This window comes from Copadichromis virginalis, linkage group LG8 (genome assembly GCF_057382275.1).
Source record: "Copadichromis virginalis isolate Kocher_CV1m ecotype Utaka linkage group LG8, C_Virginalis_male_GT1.1, whole genome shotgun sequence".
NCBI lineage: Eukaryota > Metazoa > Chordata > Actinopteri > Cichliformes > Cichlidae > Copadichromis > Copadichromis virginalis.
In genome coordinates this window covers 23,106,127-23,125,316 of record NC_140625.1, presented here as the reverse complement: position 1 = coordinate 23,125,316, position 19,190 = coordinate 23,106,127, and the positions used below count along the sequence as shown (strand labels likewise).

The following is a 19,190-nucleotide window of genomic DNA, read 5'->3' as shown; positions in this document are numbered from 1 at the left end:
GCAGGACTGAGATGGTCTGGATATGCGCAGAGGATGGATAGCTATTGGCGGGCAAATTCGATTGACCCTCAAGATAAAGATGCCAAACACGAGTAAAACACATCTCTAATCATACATGTTCTTGAAAGACTTCAAACCGTTTTATTTTCTCACGCGCACCTCCCAGTGTCAAACTAAACGGTGTCCACGTGACCTCTCACCTGCTCCACCAGCAGTCCCTGCTAGTGACTCTAAACTGGTGCTGGCACGTCTCCAGCTACAAAAACTAAACAGATGTCCTCTGCGTGTTGCTGCCAGCGGGTCAGATACGAGAGAAAAACAGGGAGATCAAAAACAGGTAAGGGCAGAAGGTGAGCCGTGGGATGACATCATCACCATCCTCACGCTCCACGCGCCTCGTGCCCAGAAGGCGGCGGCATCGGGCTGAGCAAACAGCGTGATAAAAGCGCTACGTCACATATTGGAGCGGAGAGAGCTGGAGGAGATGGCATGGTATCGCGAGAGCGGTGTACCGCGACCGCAGCGCTGGATGGCGCTGATGGGGGCTGGATGCGCCCACGGCTCGCCCTCTCTCCCGTTAAGTCACACGGTAGGACACGCGATCGGACGGAGACTGGCGGCGACAGCAGCCGGGGTGAGTAAAAACCTGCACACTGCGCACCGCACGGGCTGCATCACCGCTACAAAGACCGGGTCGAAACGCATGTGACCGCACCGGACAGAGTAGGTGTGCGTGCGTCTCTCTTTTGATATTTTGAGAGGAGGCAGTCAGCGTGTCAGCCAGATGTGATCACCCCCCACCCCCCCCACCACCAGATGCGCTCTCGTGACAGTCTCAGAGGATGGCTATCTTTTTCTTCCCCATCACCATAATCTCCATGATTATCATCACTACTTTCATCATCATCATTATCATCATCATCATCAGGAGCAGCAGCAGGGGCGGGATCGGAGCTCGCTCTGTTGCTCTGTCTCGTGTCAGTTTTATTATTTTATCAGGTGGTCTCGGGTCAGTAATTCTCTCTGCGCAGCTGCTCTCCCTCGTGCTGCACGGCGCTCACAGCTTTAATTAGCCTTCCCCATCAAACCAGCCCCGGGTTCGTTTCTCCAGAGTTACAGGTGTTATTGCTCAGGTCGTCCCACTAAGTCCACTCAGGTAAGCTACATGCCACTACTGAGCGCGTGGCTCCTGTGCGCCAGAGCATGTTTTGGCGTTGGCAGTGTTTTTCGTGTACTTGTTGATAGATGGATGACCGAGAGACCGCGGCTTTTTACCGGGACGGATTCACGCTCCGCTGTCATCGCTCGGGGTGGGGGTCTGTAGTGATTTAATGTTGCGGCTTCGATCTGCGTGATTGATGACTTTGGCCCGCATCAGCGCCGGCCCTCAGCACCGTCACATTATAGAGACGGTGACACAGCCTTCTGCCGCGTGCCTCGCGCACGCACACACGTGAATACCTTAGAAAAAAAGGGGGAAATAGGGTACAGGCTGCTGGCAGTTCTCCTTGTTTTCATATAGGCTTGTCATCACGCAGGAGCACGCAGACTTGTTTTTTGTGTGTCTGTTTTGCATTCTGGTGACTCCTGAAGTCCCAACTTTTATGCTTTGACCCGAAACCTGCTAACCTTGCAGAGATGAGCATTGGTTGAACAGGATGAAGCCTCCACATGAGGAGTTCAGATCCCACTCTCTCTCTCTTTTGTGTCTCTCTCTCTTGCACTCAGAAGCCCACCGTCACCCTCCAAACTGAGCTGAAATGTCGCCTTGACATTTAAGTTGGTCTTTCTCATCAGTTTTTGTTTTCTGGAGATGAAAAGCTCTGCAAGGCTCCAAATTTAGTTGAAGTTAAGGTTAATATAAACATAAGGGTGTATGTATTAATGTCATCCCTGCTTATTTGCTGTCTACTCATGGCCACTCTCACTATTTCAGTTTAAAAACACCATCTCAAAGCCGTATCCTTATATGCACTGATTTTTCTGTGTTTTTATGACCTGATTGCTTTGATGTTGTATGCTGTGACACACTCCAAGCGGCAGGGATGCAGCGAAAGATAACTCTGACTGTTTTGTCTTTATTGCCCCCAAACACAAAGCCAGAGAGACATGCTGGCTTCCCCTCTGAGAGAATTTACTTTGCTTTGGCATTATTTAAGTACTCAAACTAATCGGGGTGATTTATGTGACTGAGCAGCTTGACATGTGATATGAACATCCTCAGAGCTAAGGCTAAAGGTTTTCTTTCATGCTTGCATTTAACTTTGAGTTTTGGGTCTGTTTTTAGGTTGCCTTTATTAACACTAGGCTCTCTGGGCTTTACAGAGCATAGGCCTGTGTGCTGTTGGCGTTTCAGTTAAAGTGTTTCTGCCTCTGTGGTTAGAGTTGGATCAACATGCATGCGATTATAAGAGGATTGAGGTATAAGGAAGAGGAGATTAAAGAGAAGATGAAGGAGGAGAGTAAAGACACGACACGCTTATATTGCATGTCTCCCATGACCTTTACCATCCGCTGGAGTGTTCTTTCTCTCATTTTCCCCATAGTTGTTTGTTCAGCGTAATGTCCCACTTATTCCTCTCCTCTCTTTCTTTTCCCTTCTTTTGCCACTTTTTCTCCAAGTCTGCAGTGCCCTTTTCTATTTTTCTTTTTCTCTTCTTCAATCTCTGCCTTGTCTTTTATGATCTCATCTTTCCTTTCCTTTCCTTCTTTTGGTTTCCTTTTCTATCATTGTTTTTCATTTAGTTCCTTTGTTTTCTTTTCTTTTTTGACTTCCTATTCATTTTTTTCTTTTCCATTTGCTTCATTTCATTCCTCTCCTTCCTTTTCATTAATGTCCTTTGCTTTCTTTTCTTTAACTTCTTAATTTTTCTCCTTTCCTTTCCTTTTTTGATTTTCTTACCTTTCCTCCCCTTTCTTTTCTTTTTCTAATTTTCTTCTTTATCTCCTTTCCTTTCTTTGATTTCCTTATCTTTTCTCTCCTTTCTTTTCATTTACTTACATTGCTTCCTTTTCTTTTTTCTTCTTCCTTTCCTTTCCATTCCTGTCCTCCATCAACCCTGAATGCCGTTTCTCGTTCTCTTTTCTCTCTCTCACCAAAACCGCAAAAATCGCACATGATTCCCAGAATGCATTGTAAATATTGATGGTTATGTAATAGCCTAAATATTAAGCAAATATTCACCACTCTTCTTATTTTCTACTAACAGGATCGGGTGAGCTCATGTGCACAGCTATAATGGGTCGTGTGTGTGTTTTTGTGCGGGTGCATGCAATTACATGTATTATTTCACATGTAAACTTTAATGTTGCAGAGTGTGATCAGGAAAATAACCTTGAAGCTTTAAAAAAAAAAGACCCACGTCTCGGTAATATGCTTACACATGCAGCGACACGTGCTCATACAGTATGTTCATACACACATACACACACACATACACATGAAACACACAAATATAAGTTTAGAGCGGGAAAGAGGGGTGAGAAGGAGAAGCACGGAGGGGAGGATGAACTCTGGGCTCTCCCTATTGTCAGCCGGGGCTATTTGAAGTTACACATAACCCAATTACAGGGAAACCACTGTGTGTGTGTGTGTGTGTGTGTGTGTGTGTGCGCGTGTATGTGAGAACATGCATGTGGGGTTTTTTTGGAAACTGAAAGGAAAGAGACAGAGATGAATGGTGGGAGAGAAGTGGAGAGAGTGAATGAAAATGGAAAATAGAGGTCAGTGGAAGAAAGTGAGAAGCAGAGAACAGGAATGAAGTGAATGGAAAGGAGTGAAGAAAGTGCAGCCAAAGGACAAACAAAGGCAGCGTGTAGTTTCTGAAAGATCGAGTCTTTCTTTTACAGCAATATTTAAATATACTTCTCGCCTGTAGGTTTGCTTCAGAGGGAAGAAGACAGCGTCAGAGGCAGGCTATTGTCCTTGGGGACAGTATCAGCTCTTTGTTCAGCTTGCTTGACACCAGTGTCACTGTCACCAAGCCATACTAACCCACAGCAGAGAGGGAGAGAGAGAGAGACAGCAAATAGTGTCAAGTAATACCCTCCCAGTCAGTTTTTAAGATGGGAAATACAACTTAAAAGGAAAAAACATGATAAAATGAGACAGTTTCTGGTTGCCTAGGTAATCATCTAACAATATTTACCATCCTGCCATATCAGTCGGTGGTTTGCTTATGCAAACCGGCAACTGTACGATACATTTGCAGTTATGGGGTGAACATTGTTGACCGTTGGCAGTGCAGACCGTGGGCGAGGTATGAACAGCCTGTTTGTGGGCTACTCTTGGTTGTGTTGTTGCTGGTCTGTCAGCCAGCTGCAGAAGAGCAAAGTTCTAACAGTAAACTAGCTAAAGTGGAACTGAGTGATAAAAACAGTGAAAAGTGTCCTGGCACTCCCTGAACCTCTTTGGCCCACTTGCCAACCAACCAGCATTCGATCTACGCATAGCCGAGCTACATGCTGTTGGGTTTTTGGAGGACTTCACAGGAGCATGCTTGCGTAGGTTGAAAAGCCCTCTTCATAGGCTCTCATCAAAATGACACAATCGTGGTACTGGAAAACAAGCATATCTTAGGATCCAACTGTTGCTTGATGATGCCAGATACCGCTGACTTTCTGTGATCTCTGGTTGTCATGAATCGCTTCCTCTGCGTTCAACATAAATAAATACCAGTATTCACCATCAGTTCCACTTGGGACTTGTCATTCATGTGAATGTAACCATATACTGTATTTAAAAGACAAAGACACTGTGACATCATCTGTTGGTTAGTGAAGTTTCGTTGTGAAGGCCCAAACCGAACACTTTTGTCATTGCCATCTTGGTATTTTAAAACTGAGATAGGATGTTTCTGTGAAACTGAGAGTCACTGCAGGCTCATTTAGTAGAGACTTGTCAGACACAAAGGTAGTCTTGCCAACAAGCTTCCCCTGCTTCATTATATTTTTGTAATCAGAGGAGTCAGCCATGGTAGACAGTTTTAGACCTAAAAATATTCGATTTTTAGGTCTAAAACTGTTTAAGAGGTGCGTGGGTTCTCTCTGTTAGATTATTTGTTGAGTCTACATTGGCTGTAGAGAGGAATACAAGCTGTCTTTCTGTATTAGCCCTGGGACAGACTGGTGACCTGTCCAGGGTGTACCTTCTCGCTCTATGACATTTGTGAAAGGCCCCAGCCCCCATGGCTCCAAATTGGATAAGTGGAAGAAAATGGATGGATGTTGTTGTTCTGCATCCTTTAAACGTATCACTCAGTCTTACTCTGCAGATGGAGCTCTTTCAGTTCTGACAAAACTGCAAATGTTCAGATTTCCAAGCAATTTAAACACATTTTAAGGACTCGAAATCTTGCTGACTTAAAGCTTGGCCACTCCATCTGTGTAAAATGCGATCACAAGCTTCAGAAGAGCTACTGATGTATAATTTGCTCAGATTGTAGTGCGCTTATTGCTTCCAAGTTTTTGGCAACAGTTTGGGAAAGACACCGCCTGGTTTGAACACGACAATAGCCCTGTTCACAAAGTGAGCTCTATTAATAGTTTTCCTACTTGGGTGTAGAAGAGCCAAACTGGCTCTGTGCACAATCCCAACACCTCTGAGAGAGCTGTGGGCCAGACGTCATCACCCAACAGATACAGACGTCACTGAAGTGGCTGAAAATCTGAAGAGTAGCGGTAATAGCAGTGTAGTAATACCCAGGGTTTTTGAATGTGATGCAGAAAAATATCACGACTTTTAATGTTAAATATTAATATATTTAATATTTTGGCCATATTATAACATTTTCTATTATCTGATTTCTCTGGAGGTTGTCGGTATAAACAAAAGGGAGCACACTGCATTTCTGCTTCATAAACTGCTTGTTTTTAATGTAATTTTACTTGGTTTGATTGTTTTTTCTTGCATGAATTCTTTAAAGATTAAACATACTAAAAAAAAAAATCCCTCTAAGGACGATTCTCACCTCATTACATGTGAGGTTAAAAAGGCTTGGGGTCCACAGTTTGACTAAAATTACCATCCTGACCTTCTCAATAATAAAATAATTTTTATTCCTAATTGGAAAACTAATGAAGCCCAAGTTAGCTGAATAGGGAGGAGGGACATAGAAGTGTTGATATGTCCATTCAGTTTTTCCTGGTCGATACATCATAGCTCACATACTTTGAATGAAACCCAACGGCTATAATACAGACCACAGTGAAGCTGTGGACTTTTTTTCCCAAAGCAAAGAAAGATGGAAAGAAGTCTTAGAACAGGACTGAGATTAGAAGAGAAAATTCAATAAAAGCTTGCTGTATTTGCCATACAGTGTCAAATGTTGACGTGACAGAGCGACAGAATAGCAGATGAATGTAGAGGAATGTTTTTCATCGAATGTTAACATTTATATGGATCAAAGACGAGGCTCCACAGTGCACCGGGGACCAAACAGGCATCCATCCATCCGTCAGATTCTGTCCTTGGATAAACTTCTGCAAACCTCCTGCGTATCACTTGATGAGCTGAAGTAAAGCTGAAAAACAGGAAGAAGAGTAAAAGATAGATAAAGGACAGAAGAAGACGAGACAGTTCAAGAGAAAGGGACATCAAAAATATTATTACTGAAAGCAATGTATTATTAACAGCACTAGTGGCAGTAGTGGTAATAGTTTATTAGTTCTAGTGCTAGTATAATGGAGGCTGGCATTGATGGAGCCACTACACAGGTCTACATGGGACAGTGGACAGCTGTGTGCGTTCAGGTGTCATTCATCAACAGCGTTGATACTAGTTGAACAGAACAGAAGATTTCAATAGAGTTAAACTACTATTAAATCAATTTTTTCATTCATCAAAAGTGCTTTTTATTCATCTTGATTGTTTTGGTGTGAGTTACCCAGTTTTTGAGATAGAAATGAATGCCTTCTCGTGTATATGATGGGAGCAGATGGCCTTTTCCTTGCAGTTCTCAAAAATAGGAGTGAACTGTTCCTTTAATTGAATGGATGATGAATATCATTCAAGTAGCTACACAGAGAAAAGATCTAGTACAATAATTGCGCTCCTACATCATTGTGTGCTTTGAAGGCATTTGTTTAAGCTCAGCTCTCTTAAGTTTATTTTAATCACATTTGCCGTTGCAACACCTTGATACTTTTCTTTTTAGCCACTCTGAATCTTTGGCATGCAGAGAAATTCATGGTCGACTTGATGATAGTGAGGCATCCAGGATCAGTGGCTACAAAGCAAGTGCGACTCATCACCCCTCTGCCTCTGTGCATGACAGGTGCTTTGACATTTTCGCACTGATATGCTGTGTTTGGTTTTCACCAAACAGTGCTGTGCATTATGGCCAAAGATATTAACTCTGGTTTTGTCTTTCCAGAAGACAGTGTTCTTGAAGTTTTGCGGCTTGTTCAGATACATCTTTACAAACCAAAGTTGTTCTGCCACATTCTTTTTAGAGAAAAGATATTTTCTCCTGGAAACCTGTTATTTTGCAGATTCTCTGAGAATTGCACAGTCAGACTTCGGGGTCCACTCCTGCCAACTGTCTTGAATGGCTTCCAGTTGTGGATAGGGCTGCCACAAACGATTATTTTGATAGTCGACTAGTCACCGATTATTTATGCGATTAGTCGACTAATCAGATCATCATCCACTGGACGTAAAACTACAGCTTATTGCACCAGCAGCATCTGCTCTTATATAACTATCATTAGCATACAGCTTTAAGCTTTTAAGGTGCTAACTAAAAATAAAGACAAGATGATAGTTTATTCAATTTTAATGAAATTTGCAGATTGTTTCGGTGAAGTTCAATAAACTCCTTGCTATCTAAAATATAACAGGACACCGGAGTATATTCTCCAGCATCTCACACTTCTGATAATCAGTTGTCTGCTTGACGTTTATTCAGCTGTGTAAAAACTATAACTTTAATCTCAGACAAACCGATTTACTCAGGAACAAATAAAATACTAAAAAAAAGCCAAACAACAACATTTTTAATTTATCTAAGTGACTCATATATATTTAACCTGAGTAGCGAAAGACGGCGGTGGGTTTGAAAACAATTTGCCGGGAGTCCGGTGTTCTCACCGTGCTAGTGACCTAGCCCCCGGCTAGCTATCGAGCTAGTGGGTAACAGACGTCTCCGAAAACGTCGGAGCGCTTTTGAAAATATGTGGTGTCCTGATAAACTGAGCCGATATTTGAGGTTTACACAGCTACATTCTCGGCTGAAAATATGTTAAACGTTTATTTTGTGACCCAGAAAGAATAATAAGAGTAATATTAAAACTAACTAGCTGCCGCCATTGTTGGAAACTGAGCTGGGCCGCGCTATGAATTCTGGGACACAGCTGCTTCTTCTTCTTCTTCTTCGGGGTTTAACGGCAGCTGGCATCCTTGTACATGCAGTGCTGCCATCTTCTGTTTCAGTCCGTTATTACACTCTTAAATCCTGCTACTTATTCCTGCGTCTTTTGGGATCTTACAAAGCTTCAAACGACGCGTCGACTATTAAATCAGTCGTCGACGATTTTGATAGTCGACGTAATCGTGACTAGTCGACAAATCGTGGCAGCCCTAGTTGTGGATAAACTTTAAGGAGAATGGTGGACTTTAAATTGTTTTCTAATGGCCTTACGACGCTTCCCACATTAATAGGTAGCGCTTAGGACTTAGTTCTTTAAGCTCATTACTGATGTCTTTGCCCCATACCTTTGTGTTAACACACACCTTTATGCTCCAGACCTGCAAACTGCCAAAACCTCAGCTTTTATAAAGGTCGTCACACTTGCTAAAGATCAGCACCGCTATTATCAACACCAGCATCTATTTTCTATGGAAGCAGTAAGGGTGTACTTACTTTTTCTCTCTGCAATCCTGTGGAAATGACTGTGGTGAGAAACTGGCTATTGCAGATTGTTGTTAGACATCAGAATGAAGTACAAGTTGATCATTGTGGTGAGTAATCACCCTGTAAGACACAGGCAGCTGGCTTAGGTCATGCCAACTGCTAATGCTGTAATGATGTTCCTGCCTACAACAGGTCAGTGAACAACAATATCAGCTAAATGTCAGGCACATGCACTAGAAAATGTTGAAGCAACTTATACATCCGAATCCTCCTTTAGGGAGAGATTTACTAAACAAGGCAAAATAGCATGTGAGTGTGATTCCCAAATAGCAGTCATAGGTGGGGTTACTTTTATGGGTAATTGATAAAAGCTACTGTTTTCTAAACCCAGCTGCAGACAATTCATCTCAATATGAAGCACAAAAAATAAGATATGCCATTTTGTGGCATTAAATATTGGTGCAATTAGCAGAATTGCGTGTCGCAAATCTTAATAAATCATTTTGCACTCTTCAGTTAAATGTTGTCCTCTCTAAGTTTTGTGCCTTGAGAAAAGAACTCCCAGAAATACATATGCAACAGGGTCAGTTACAAAAATCTTCCCACCTCTTACATGCAGCCTTGCCACTTTTCACAGCAGAACCCAACTTGCGGTGGTGCAGCAGGAAATCTGGCCCTTAGTTTTCTCTCAGACTGCAGCAGAACCCGTTGCTGATCCTCAGCTTCTGAAATACTCTGTAAATGTAAAATGGATGCTAATGCACTACTTAAGAAAAAGCTTCGCTGAAAAGTTATTAAATTTAGAAATCTGCAACCTTACCACAACACCACTGAGAAATGTAGTGAAATTATTAGTAGAGCACTACAGCCCTCGCTGCTTATTTGTATCAGAAGCTGGCAGAGATGGATATCTGAAAATGACTACTGACTGCTGAGAAAAGGTGACTGCTCACTCTGTGACAACTGCCTCATGCTCAAAGCCAGGTTGCGCTGACTTCCACCAAGTTGATAAGGCGGACATGAGGTCACAGGTTAGTGTCTTGGTGCACGACACAAAGAGTGTCCTCACCTCAACATCACACGTGGAAAATCTCCTCCATCTGTCTGTGCTGTATCCACAGGTCCTGGTTTCCTTATGCCTGCCAGTGCGTGGTCAGGGAATTTGAATGACTTGTGCCTTGACTCACTCTGGCTTCCAGGAAGTCTCTAGCATCAATACACATCATCATCATCACTTGCCAGCCCCATGTGTGAGTGTGTGTGTGTGTGTGTGAGTGTGTGTGCGCTATCTCAACCAGTGCAGCACAGTGTGTCTCTCTGTAAAATCACATGGTTCGGCTTTTCCCCCGCGTGCCTGCTGCTTGGCCTATTTCCATGGTAACTAGCTGAAGATGTGGGGACACACAAACGCATGAGCACACACACACACACACACACATGCACACACGCATAAACAGCACTTGTGCGAAGGCTTGCCAGAGCGATCTCGGCTGTGTGGGGCTGTAGGGTGCAGTCAGAGAGAGGATGTGTGATCACACACTCTACACAGGCTCAGCGGGACACACACACACACACACACACACACACACACACACACACACACACACACACACACACACACACACACACACACATGCACACTGTATGCTGAGAAAGAAGCTCAGAATGCTGTGCTGTAGAGAAAAAAATGGCACACCAAATCCCTTTTTAAATCCTCAGGCAATTTGGATTTGTTTGTTAACGGATAAACGTATATAAGAGATAGATAGATAGATAGATAGATAGATAGATAGATAGATAGATAGATAGATAGATAGATAGATAGATAGATAGATAGATAGATAGATAGATAGATAGATAGAGTTTGCAGTAGAACTCTGTGACTGTGACAAGTGGATGAACTGACAATGTTGCTGCCTAACAGTTGCATAATGTTTCCTTCTGTATTCGCTCTGATACATTTCACTTGCCATCCTTGTCACGATGTCCCCTCCCCAAGCTCTATCCCACCCCCCATCACCCCACCCCACTGTTACCCATCCCATGTGGCCATCGCCATAGCAACTGCCCACGCTGCTCACCTGCTCGCCGCAGCATCCCTGCGCCCTCTGGCCTCTCGCCAAGGGGGTGCTGTGGCAGTAACGCAACCCAGCAATCAGGCGAGGGAGCATTGCCAAAAGTGGGGAAGCTATAGGGGAAGGAAGGAAGGAAGGGAGGGAGGGTGGAGGGGGCACTGCGGATATGCTAGCTACTGCCCTGTGGTGTTATGCAACTTCATGTACACACACACCCACGCACACATATTGTAGAGTAACAAACACACAGATTGCCTTTTTTTTATCATCTCACACACGCATGTTTAGAAGCCGTGCATATTGATGCTTGAACCAGCATAAGCTCCAGATAATGTCCCTAAGTACTGATTATGAAATGACATAACAGATTTCTTCCTGTGTCCTACCACTGATGCACTGCTACCCTCCCTCATATTATTGTGTTCGTATGATGTTTACATGATGGCAAAGCAACAGCCTTTACCGCCTTTTTAAAATTTGCTGGTTTAAATGTATTTCATTATTTTATTTTGCCTTTTTTATGTGTTGATGCCATAAAAGAGGCCAAGACAGATTTCAGAAGTATACAGTGATCCGCCATTACATTGATACCACTGACATGTGAAGGGAATGACATTAATCATCTTGTTACCACGCAGAGTTCTGCTAGGAAACCTAGTCCTGGCAATCATGTGTATGATACTTTGACACAAACCACCCACTTAATCATAATTATAGACCAAGTTCACCCTCCAACATCATATGGCCTTGCAAAAATTGGTTGTAAATGTCTTGCAGAGTTCCCAACCTGCAACCCATGTGACCCAAAGGATCTACTTAACATGTGCAAGACAATAGGTGTGTTCAACCTGATATCGCGGCAAAACGTGGGACTATTCCCATGCCATGAGACTGGGTTGGTATGTTGTGACTATTGGGCCACATCTAGTCTCAAAGTCTGAGCCAAAGTGCCAAAGTATCCTGATTAGGACCAAATGTTGCTGCTATCTAGGTTAAAGTTGCAGTTTTGCTTTGAGTGATCGAATGTGGTGATTACTTGTTCATGTTGTTTCCATGCTAGCGTGTTGTAATAAGTATAAAGGCAATAGAGGGAATAGTTATCAGTGATATTCTTGTATCTGCCAAACAAACTCTCAGGAGGGGTAGACCAGTCTCACTTTCATTTATCTGGTTAACACCCTGGAACAGAGTTTATTGTTTAAGTCTTTACAAGTCCTCGTCATTTTTTTTCAGCTGCATTGGTACTAAAGGAACATCACTCTGTCTATGGAGTCAACAGGATTTAGTACCACAGTTGTACCTGTTGGTAAACCTGCTAAAGGTTCTTGTTGCTCGTTGTTGTGTGTGCAGAGTCCTAACAGGTTGGTCTTTGTGTCTTGCAGGCAAAGTAAAAGAGGAGAAGAAAGCATCGACGGAGTCCCCACATGGGAGCAGCAGCGCTGTCTAATCCATGTGACAGAATCTGCCAAAGGACGCTTTGGAAACGTTCTCATGTCTTTAAACACAAACTGCTAAATCCGAGGAGCTAAAAACAGAAAAACAAAAAGCCAACCGCTGGCTCATGCAAGTGGACAGATTTTAAAGTAAAAACACGGCTGGAGAGGGGCAGGGTTGTATGGGTGCCAAATCCCCGTCTAAGACACACCGCGTCTCTTCAATCTACGGCCGCCACCTCCCTCCTCTTCCTCCGTCCATTTTGTCCTCCTCTGCTTTTCTCTCATTCTCCCTCGTTCTCTCTCATGGGAGTGACATAGAGGCCGTTGTTTGGTCTGCTGCCCCGCCCCTTCTCCGCCTTGTCGTGGAAACGGGGGCGTCCAGGTAGTGATGTCGTGGAAGAGGAACTACTTTGCGTCGGGCGGTGGAGCGGTAGGTGGGGTGCAGGGGCTGGTGACCCCGAGAACCATGACCTCTATCGCACCCAGCAAAGGCTTGAGCAACGAGCCGGGACAGAACAGCTGCTTCCTCAACAGCGCCCTGCAGGTCAGTCAGATAAACACATGCACAAGCATTTTCTGGGCAGAAAGTTTTAGGCGTTAAAATGTTTTTCATGGAGATTCTTACGACTAAAGCAGTATTCAATGGCACCTGATCTTAATCCACCTGCATGAGTAATTGTCACACTAGTTCAAGTGCTCTAAATTCGTAGGTTTTCTTAGAAGTTAAAAAAAATCTGACTTTATTTGATTATCTGTCACTTTAACTTGTCTGCTGTTCCATTTACCTTCCTCTAAAATATGTAGACTCTGTAAGAAAAGCTGCATTTTTATCTATAGTGATAAAGAATAATAAATTACACAGCTCCAAATACTTTCTGGCTGCTTAACAACTCACTCTTCTATGTAAGAAAAGCACAAAATACAGGTGATTATTTCTCCAAATCTGTGTTTCTCTGAAAGCCTTTACAGTGAAAATGTTTCAGTTTAAGTTTGTGTACTATTGGCAAAAAATAGCAACTACTTTCTTATATAAAAACTCATTTTTCAACATCTGTGTCTATATTTTCACATTTAGGACATAATGCACAATGCTAACACACACTTTCATGAAGCCTGCAGTAAATTACTCTTAAAGCGCGACGGGGATGAGATTAGTGCCATATTAACGAGGGTTTGCGTGTTTCGGTTGGTTTTGGCACGGCTGACCGTCTGGCTTCAGTGTGGACATCCAGTCTGAGTATGTGGATGCTTATGCTGTGCTGCTGCACACACGCACACACACACACACACACACACACACACACACACACACACACACACACACACACACACACACACACACACACATAAAGATTGCTTCCCTCCTCCCAAGACTTCCAGCTGGCCCAAACATACCTGCCCTCACATGAACACACATACGCACACACACACACACACACACACACACACACACACACACACACACACACACACACACACACACACACACACAGTAAATACCTCTTGAGTACTGGCTTGAAAGAGAGCGACGGAGAGAGAGAGAGAGTAAGAAAAGAGAGAAGTTAGCTGAAGAGGGAGGGGGGTGGCGGGGCAGAAGCTTAGGGAGAGTCGGAGAGAGCAGAGGGATAGATGTGAAGAGGAAAAGTTGCTGAAGGAGGAGTAGAGAAGAAAGGGATGAGGAGTATGCAGTATGAAAAAACCAAGGAGAAGACCGAAGGGGATGCCGCTCAGAGGTATAAAGGAATTAAAGAGTCCAATAAGGTAAGAAGAAAGAACAGAATGTTTGTGAAGAGCGAAGAAGGGAGTGGGGGGAGAGGGAGAGAGATGAAAAGACAAAGTGAAGGACATATAGTTTGGTTTTTTTTGCGAAATAAAGAAAATGCCTCAACAGAGGCATGCAGTGCAGCTTCAGCACCAAAGGAAGTGGGCCACTTCAAGGACACACACACATGTGCACACACATGCACACACAGAATGGGGAGAGGATGTTTTTAGCAGGACACAGATGAGTGAGGATAAACTGAGGCAGTGTTAAAGAACTGAGCTGCAGTTGGCAGTACTTTACTGTGTGTGTCTGTGTGTGTGTGGGGGGGGTGCTCATGTGGGCGTTTTTGCTTGTATTAACTGTCTGTTGGCAGGTGAGATTAACAATTAGACATCAGATTTCAGCTTTACAACTTGCTTCATCAGCAGTTATCCTGCAACCAAACATTATTGTTGCAGAAATTATTTTAGTTTTTTTTAATGTAAAAATGTACAAATGCCACGTCTCTAATAGGGAAACATTTTATTTTTACAGAGCCCTACATTTTCTGCCTGAAATCCAAAAATATTCTTTTTTTTTTACACTGAAACAAACCATTATCACATATTATTTATTCATTTATGTTCATTTATTTCATGAATATTTATAAATCACGTTTTTAAGATCTTGTTAACATTAAAAAAAACACTGTCAACCAGTCCATTCAGCAGCTAGCTGTAAAAAAAAGCTTTGCTCTTTGTTCTGTATAGTGTCTTACTGCTATTGTGCATCGATACTAAGTGAGATACTCTCTCTCCTGCTCCTCAAGGCCCCTTGGGCAAAGAAGTTAACCTCCTGCTGCTGCTGCTGCAGTGGAGCTGCTGTGTGACAGCAGCTGCATCAGTGTTTTTTTTTTCTGTATCAATTTATGTAGTATAATGAGCGAGGTGCTCCGAGGTAAAGCGCATGTTCAGCAACTTTTCATTGTGTAAACACAGGTAAAAAAATATCATAGCTAAAGGATGTATGGATAATGCTGGCTTTGATAAAAAAGAAACATGGGTTCACTCATCAGGCATCAGCGTGCACATGTGCGTGTGCTTGTGTGTGTGTGATGCAGTGGTAGGGAAGAGCAAAATTAAGATTGTAGATGTGCAGCGTTTTCTACATGACTCTTATCAAAAACAAAACATGTCTGTATGGATTGCAAAGTTAAATTTTTTATCATACGCTTGCATTGGTTTTCCTGCAGTTATACAGCTGAAGTGAAAGTAAAGTAAGATTTTTCACACTGCACATTGCTGCAGGACCTGTACTGATGTCAGAGTTCAGCACTACCTGCTTGAATCAGAATCTGACCCTGAACAAGTAGAGACTGCTGTAGCACGCCACACTACTTAATAGTAAAGAAAAATATTTAGTGTGTGCAAACAGACGCAGTATGCTAAATATGCCATGGTGCAGGTCAGCATGCTTTACTGGTCACTCTGATCCTGTCGAGGTGGACGCTCAAGCTTCAGTGAAGAGGTGTTTCCGCTGCCTTTAGTCTGTCTGTCAGCAAGATTATTCTGAAAATTCCCAGCCTAATTCCTTGAAACTAGGTGGAAGTGATCCTTCTAATTTTTCACGTATTCACCATCAGGGAACGCTAAGAATAAAGCCAGCCGAGTTGAGGTTGTGGCTTAGCAGAAATAATTCACACAGTTCTTGCTGACTCCTAAGATTTTTGCAGTTTCTGATTGCACTCAACTCTAACATTTTGACATTCTCTAGCTTCTGTTTAGTGGGCATACAGTCAAAGCTAACGCTAATGTTCAGCATTTGGACATTTTATTGCAGAGAAACTTCCATAAAAAATCAAAGTAATGCACTGATTCTTTAGTTCCTTGGTTGCTGTGAGTGCACGAAGACTCTTATGTTCATTCTGACTGCCAACAGCAGAACATTTGTAGCTGAGACGTTTTATAGTTACAGACTCTGGCAAGCAAATAAAGAGGCCAGAGTGCAAGGTAGCTGCTTATTCTTTGTTTGAGGCTGTGCCAAACTAGCCGCTACGTGAGCGTTATGGAAATGTGTTACATAGTGACACTGATAAGTCATAGAAGAAAAGCCTGGACTGCAAACAAGGGATTGGAGGTAGTTTAGCAGCAGTGTTTTCTTTGGGAGACAATGTCTCCTCTTTGTGTTGACTTGTAACTTTGAAGGAATTTGCTTTTTTTAAATATTCAAATAACAGGAGAAATTTAGCATGGTTGTTATTATTATGCCAGTAGCCCTATAAGGCAATATACAAAAAACACTCAAAAAGAAAACATTACTCAATTTCAAGGTCTAGCGGTGGGGACAAGTTTGAGGTTTGCACTTGTTTGAATATGATCCTAGGAACCAGACAACAAAACAGGCTTTTGAAGCATTTCCGATATTTGTGATTTGATGCAAAAGGCAAACTCATCACTGATGCAGGGGGAATTAAAACGAAGGGCGTTTATTGAAAGTCATCATTTAATGAAAGAATTCAGAGCAGGTTTGAGTGTTGGAGCAGAGCTCAGTTGATGATTAAACTTGAGAAATAAAATCAGCATTGGGAAGGTAGAGCAAAAAATTGTAGTGTGGCTACAATTGTATGTAGCTTAAGAACTATTCAAAAGTTGTGAGCCATCCCTCAATTTGATATATTTCGAGCCTTTCCAGATGGTATTGCATGGTGGATGAAAATCTGACTGTACTTTTTCGTGTTCATAGTTCCATCAATTCTGACAAGATCCCCAACACCACTGGCTGAAATGCAGCCAAAACCATGACAGAGCCTCCACTATGCTTTACAGATTATTGTAGCAGCTCACTTTTGTACCTGTCCCCTGACCTCCTTTCGGGACCTCTTTTAGTAGTTTTACTGGACTTTTTTTCCTATCGCTCAAAGACATGAATTTCAGATACTGTTCACCTAAGGTAGACAGGTTTTTCATGCCTGCCACTTCTTTTGTCTTCCAATTGTCCAACTTCCTTAATTTTCTTTGAGGACACACAGCATGCCATGATATGCCAAGTTTTCAGCTGTTGGCTCTTTGGAAATCATTTTGTTTGCAAAGATACATTTTTACTTTATTTTGCTGTATTTTATAGACTCATCTAAAGAAATGGGAACAAATTATGTGTTTGTTCCTAAAAACACACTTCAAAATTGGTTTCCTGCTATGTTTTCTGTTATTTTTTTAATGCTTGAATTATTTAAAGGTCGGTGTTAAGTGGTTAAACAAACCAAAAAATGAAAATGGTCAGGTACAAGGACTGAACTGAAAACGAGTGGAGTAGCAGCCGACGTCTAGAAGATAAACTTTGAAAAACCTCTGGAGAGCCCGGAGAACTACTCAAGACCTCTTTAAAATAGTAGGAAATTCTTGCTCCTTGGATTTAAAATATAAAGGAAAGAGGGGTGGCTTATGACTTTTCCATTATTGTATCACACCTTAGAAAAACATCATATAATTTTAATTTCATGGCAGTATCACCTAATTCAAATCCACAAAACTTTAATTGTGCGTGATATATAATGATAGCATCATGCTGCAAATCAACCGCCTTAGAGACTAAAGTCACTTAGATACTATAGCATGGACTAGAAATACTACAAGGGAGCCTGTTTTGCTCATTTTTAACTTCAAGAATAAAAATGTGAAGCTCGAAGTGAGCATAATCTTCTAAATCAGCAGTCCCCAACCCCCGGGCCTCGGACCGGTAGCGGTCCGTGAGTCGTTTGGTACCGGGCCGCGAGAGTTGAGGCTCAGGTGTGAAATGTGTGGTTTTCAGGGTTTTTAATCGGTTTTCAGCGTTATTTTGTTATCGCTTTTATCGTTAACTCGGTTTTCCTGGGTCTTTTCACGTGTGTTATGAATAAATCTTCTTTTTTTTCGGTACCGGTACTAGTTTTATTTTGTTGTATTTATCCGCGACACCTTAAAGGCCGGTCCGTGAAAATATTGTCGGGCATAAACCGGTCCGTGGCGCAAAAAAGGTTGGGGACTGCTGTTCTAAATGACAGATACACGAGTCAAAAGTACAGGATATTATGAACTCGCTTTTGCGATGACAACAGTATCATGTGTTAAACAAAAAGCACAGGAAATGAGATGGCATTACCAGATGTGGTAATAGGAGACTGGAACAGGAGGAGCTGGGGACATGGAGGGCAGAATTCAGCCAACAGAGTCCTAAGAGCACTTTGAGGCAGGTGGTGCTCCGGTTATCCGATTATGAAGGCCTCCTTATTGTCTTTATTGAAGACTACCGGCGGATGTTTGAATGTGATTGGTATTTAAGAGAGTCAGCTGATGCTGATCAGCTGACGTGCAGGAAATGCCTCAGTGTGACAGTGTTTCCAATTATTAATGACAGCAGCTGTGTGTATGTACATTTTGGAAGCCTTTAAAGTTACAGGAATTTATAATAAGACTGTTTATCAAGGCTTCTAAGTCACAACCCAACGCCATTTATATGTGATGGTAACCTATTTATTTAGCTCTTTATAAGCAAATCAATTGACATTTGTAGGCTTCATTAAAAAGTGGTCACAGAGCTCCACCCACCTGCTGTTTGAACCTTTTGTTTGTAAGGGTCAGCCAATTAGACGCAAGTTAAAGCAAGTGTTCAGACTGATGATTAATAGCACCAAGGCTCAGTGAATTAGAGCTATTTTGAACAGTGAATCATGCAAAACTACTCAAGGTGAGTCCAAGAATGAAAATAAGGCGTTGGGTATTACCATAGTCAGTTCATTTTATGTTGTTCAGGCCATAATGACTCAAAGAAAGTACCAAAAAATGTAATCTATTTGGAGTTTCAACTCACTTTGACTTCTTAAAAAAGGTGAATCTGCATGTTTTTTAAGTAATACGGGAGTTTTGCCAGAGACAGACCACAACCCCCAAAAATTGCAAATCCCATAAAGATGCACACAACAAGATGAGGCAATGAGCCATGAGCTCACACACTGATTTTAACATGAGCATTTAAGCTGTATTATTCCTGTGAATCATGAATAAGTAGAATGATAAAGATTACATGAGTGTGTGGTACTGTATTTGCC

At 42.3% G+C, this 19,190-nt stretch overlaps 1 protein-coding gene across 6 annotated transcripts in view; it reads left to right on the top strand.

Moving 5' to 3' along the window:
* The first annotated feature begins 480 nt into the window (after nt 1–480).
* usp54b (ubiquitin specific peptidase 54b) overlaps nt 481–19,190 on the top strand; it is a 59,385-nt gene continuing 40,675 nt past the window's right edge. For 3 of the 6 annotated variants that reach the window (XR_014921996.1, XM_085466608.1, XM_085466613.1), the window contains exons 1-2: nt 481–634; nt 12,310–12,907. Coding sequence is in view for 5 of the 6 variants with exons in the window: in XM_085466608.1 (XP_085322734.1) it covers nt 12,752–12,907 (156 nt within the window). In the remaining variant the exon portion in view is untranslated. The other 3 variants (XM_085466611.1, XM_085466609.1, XM_085466612.1) reach the window with 3 other exon arrangements.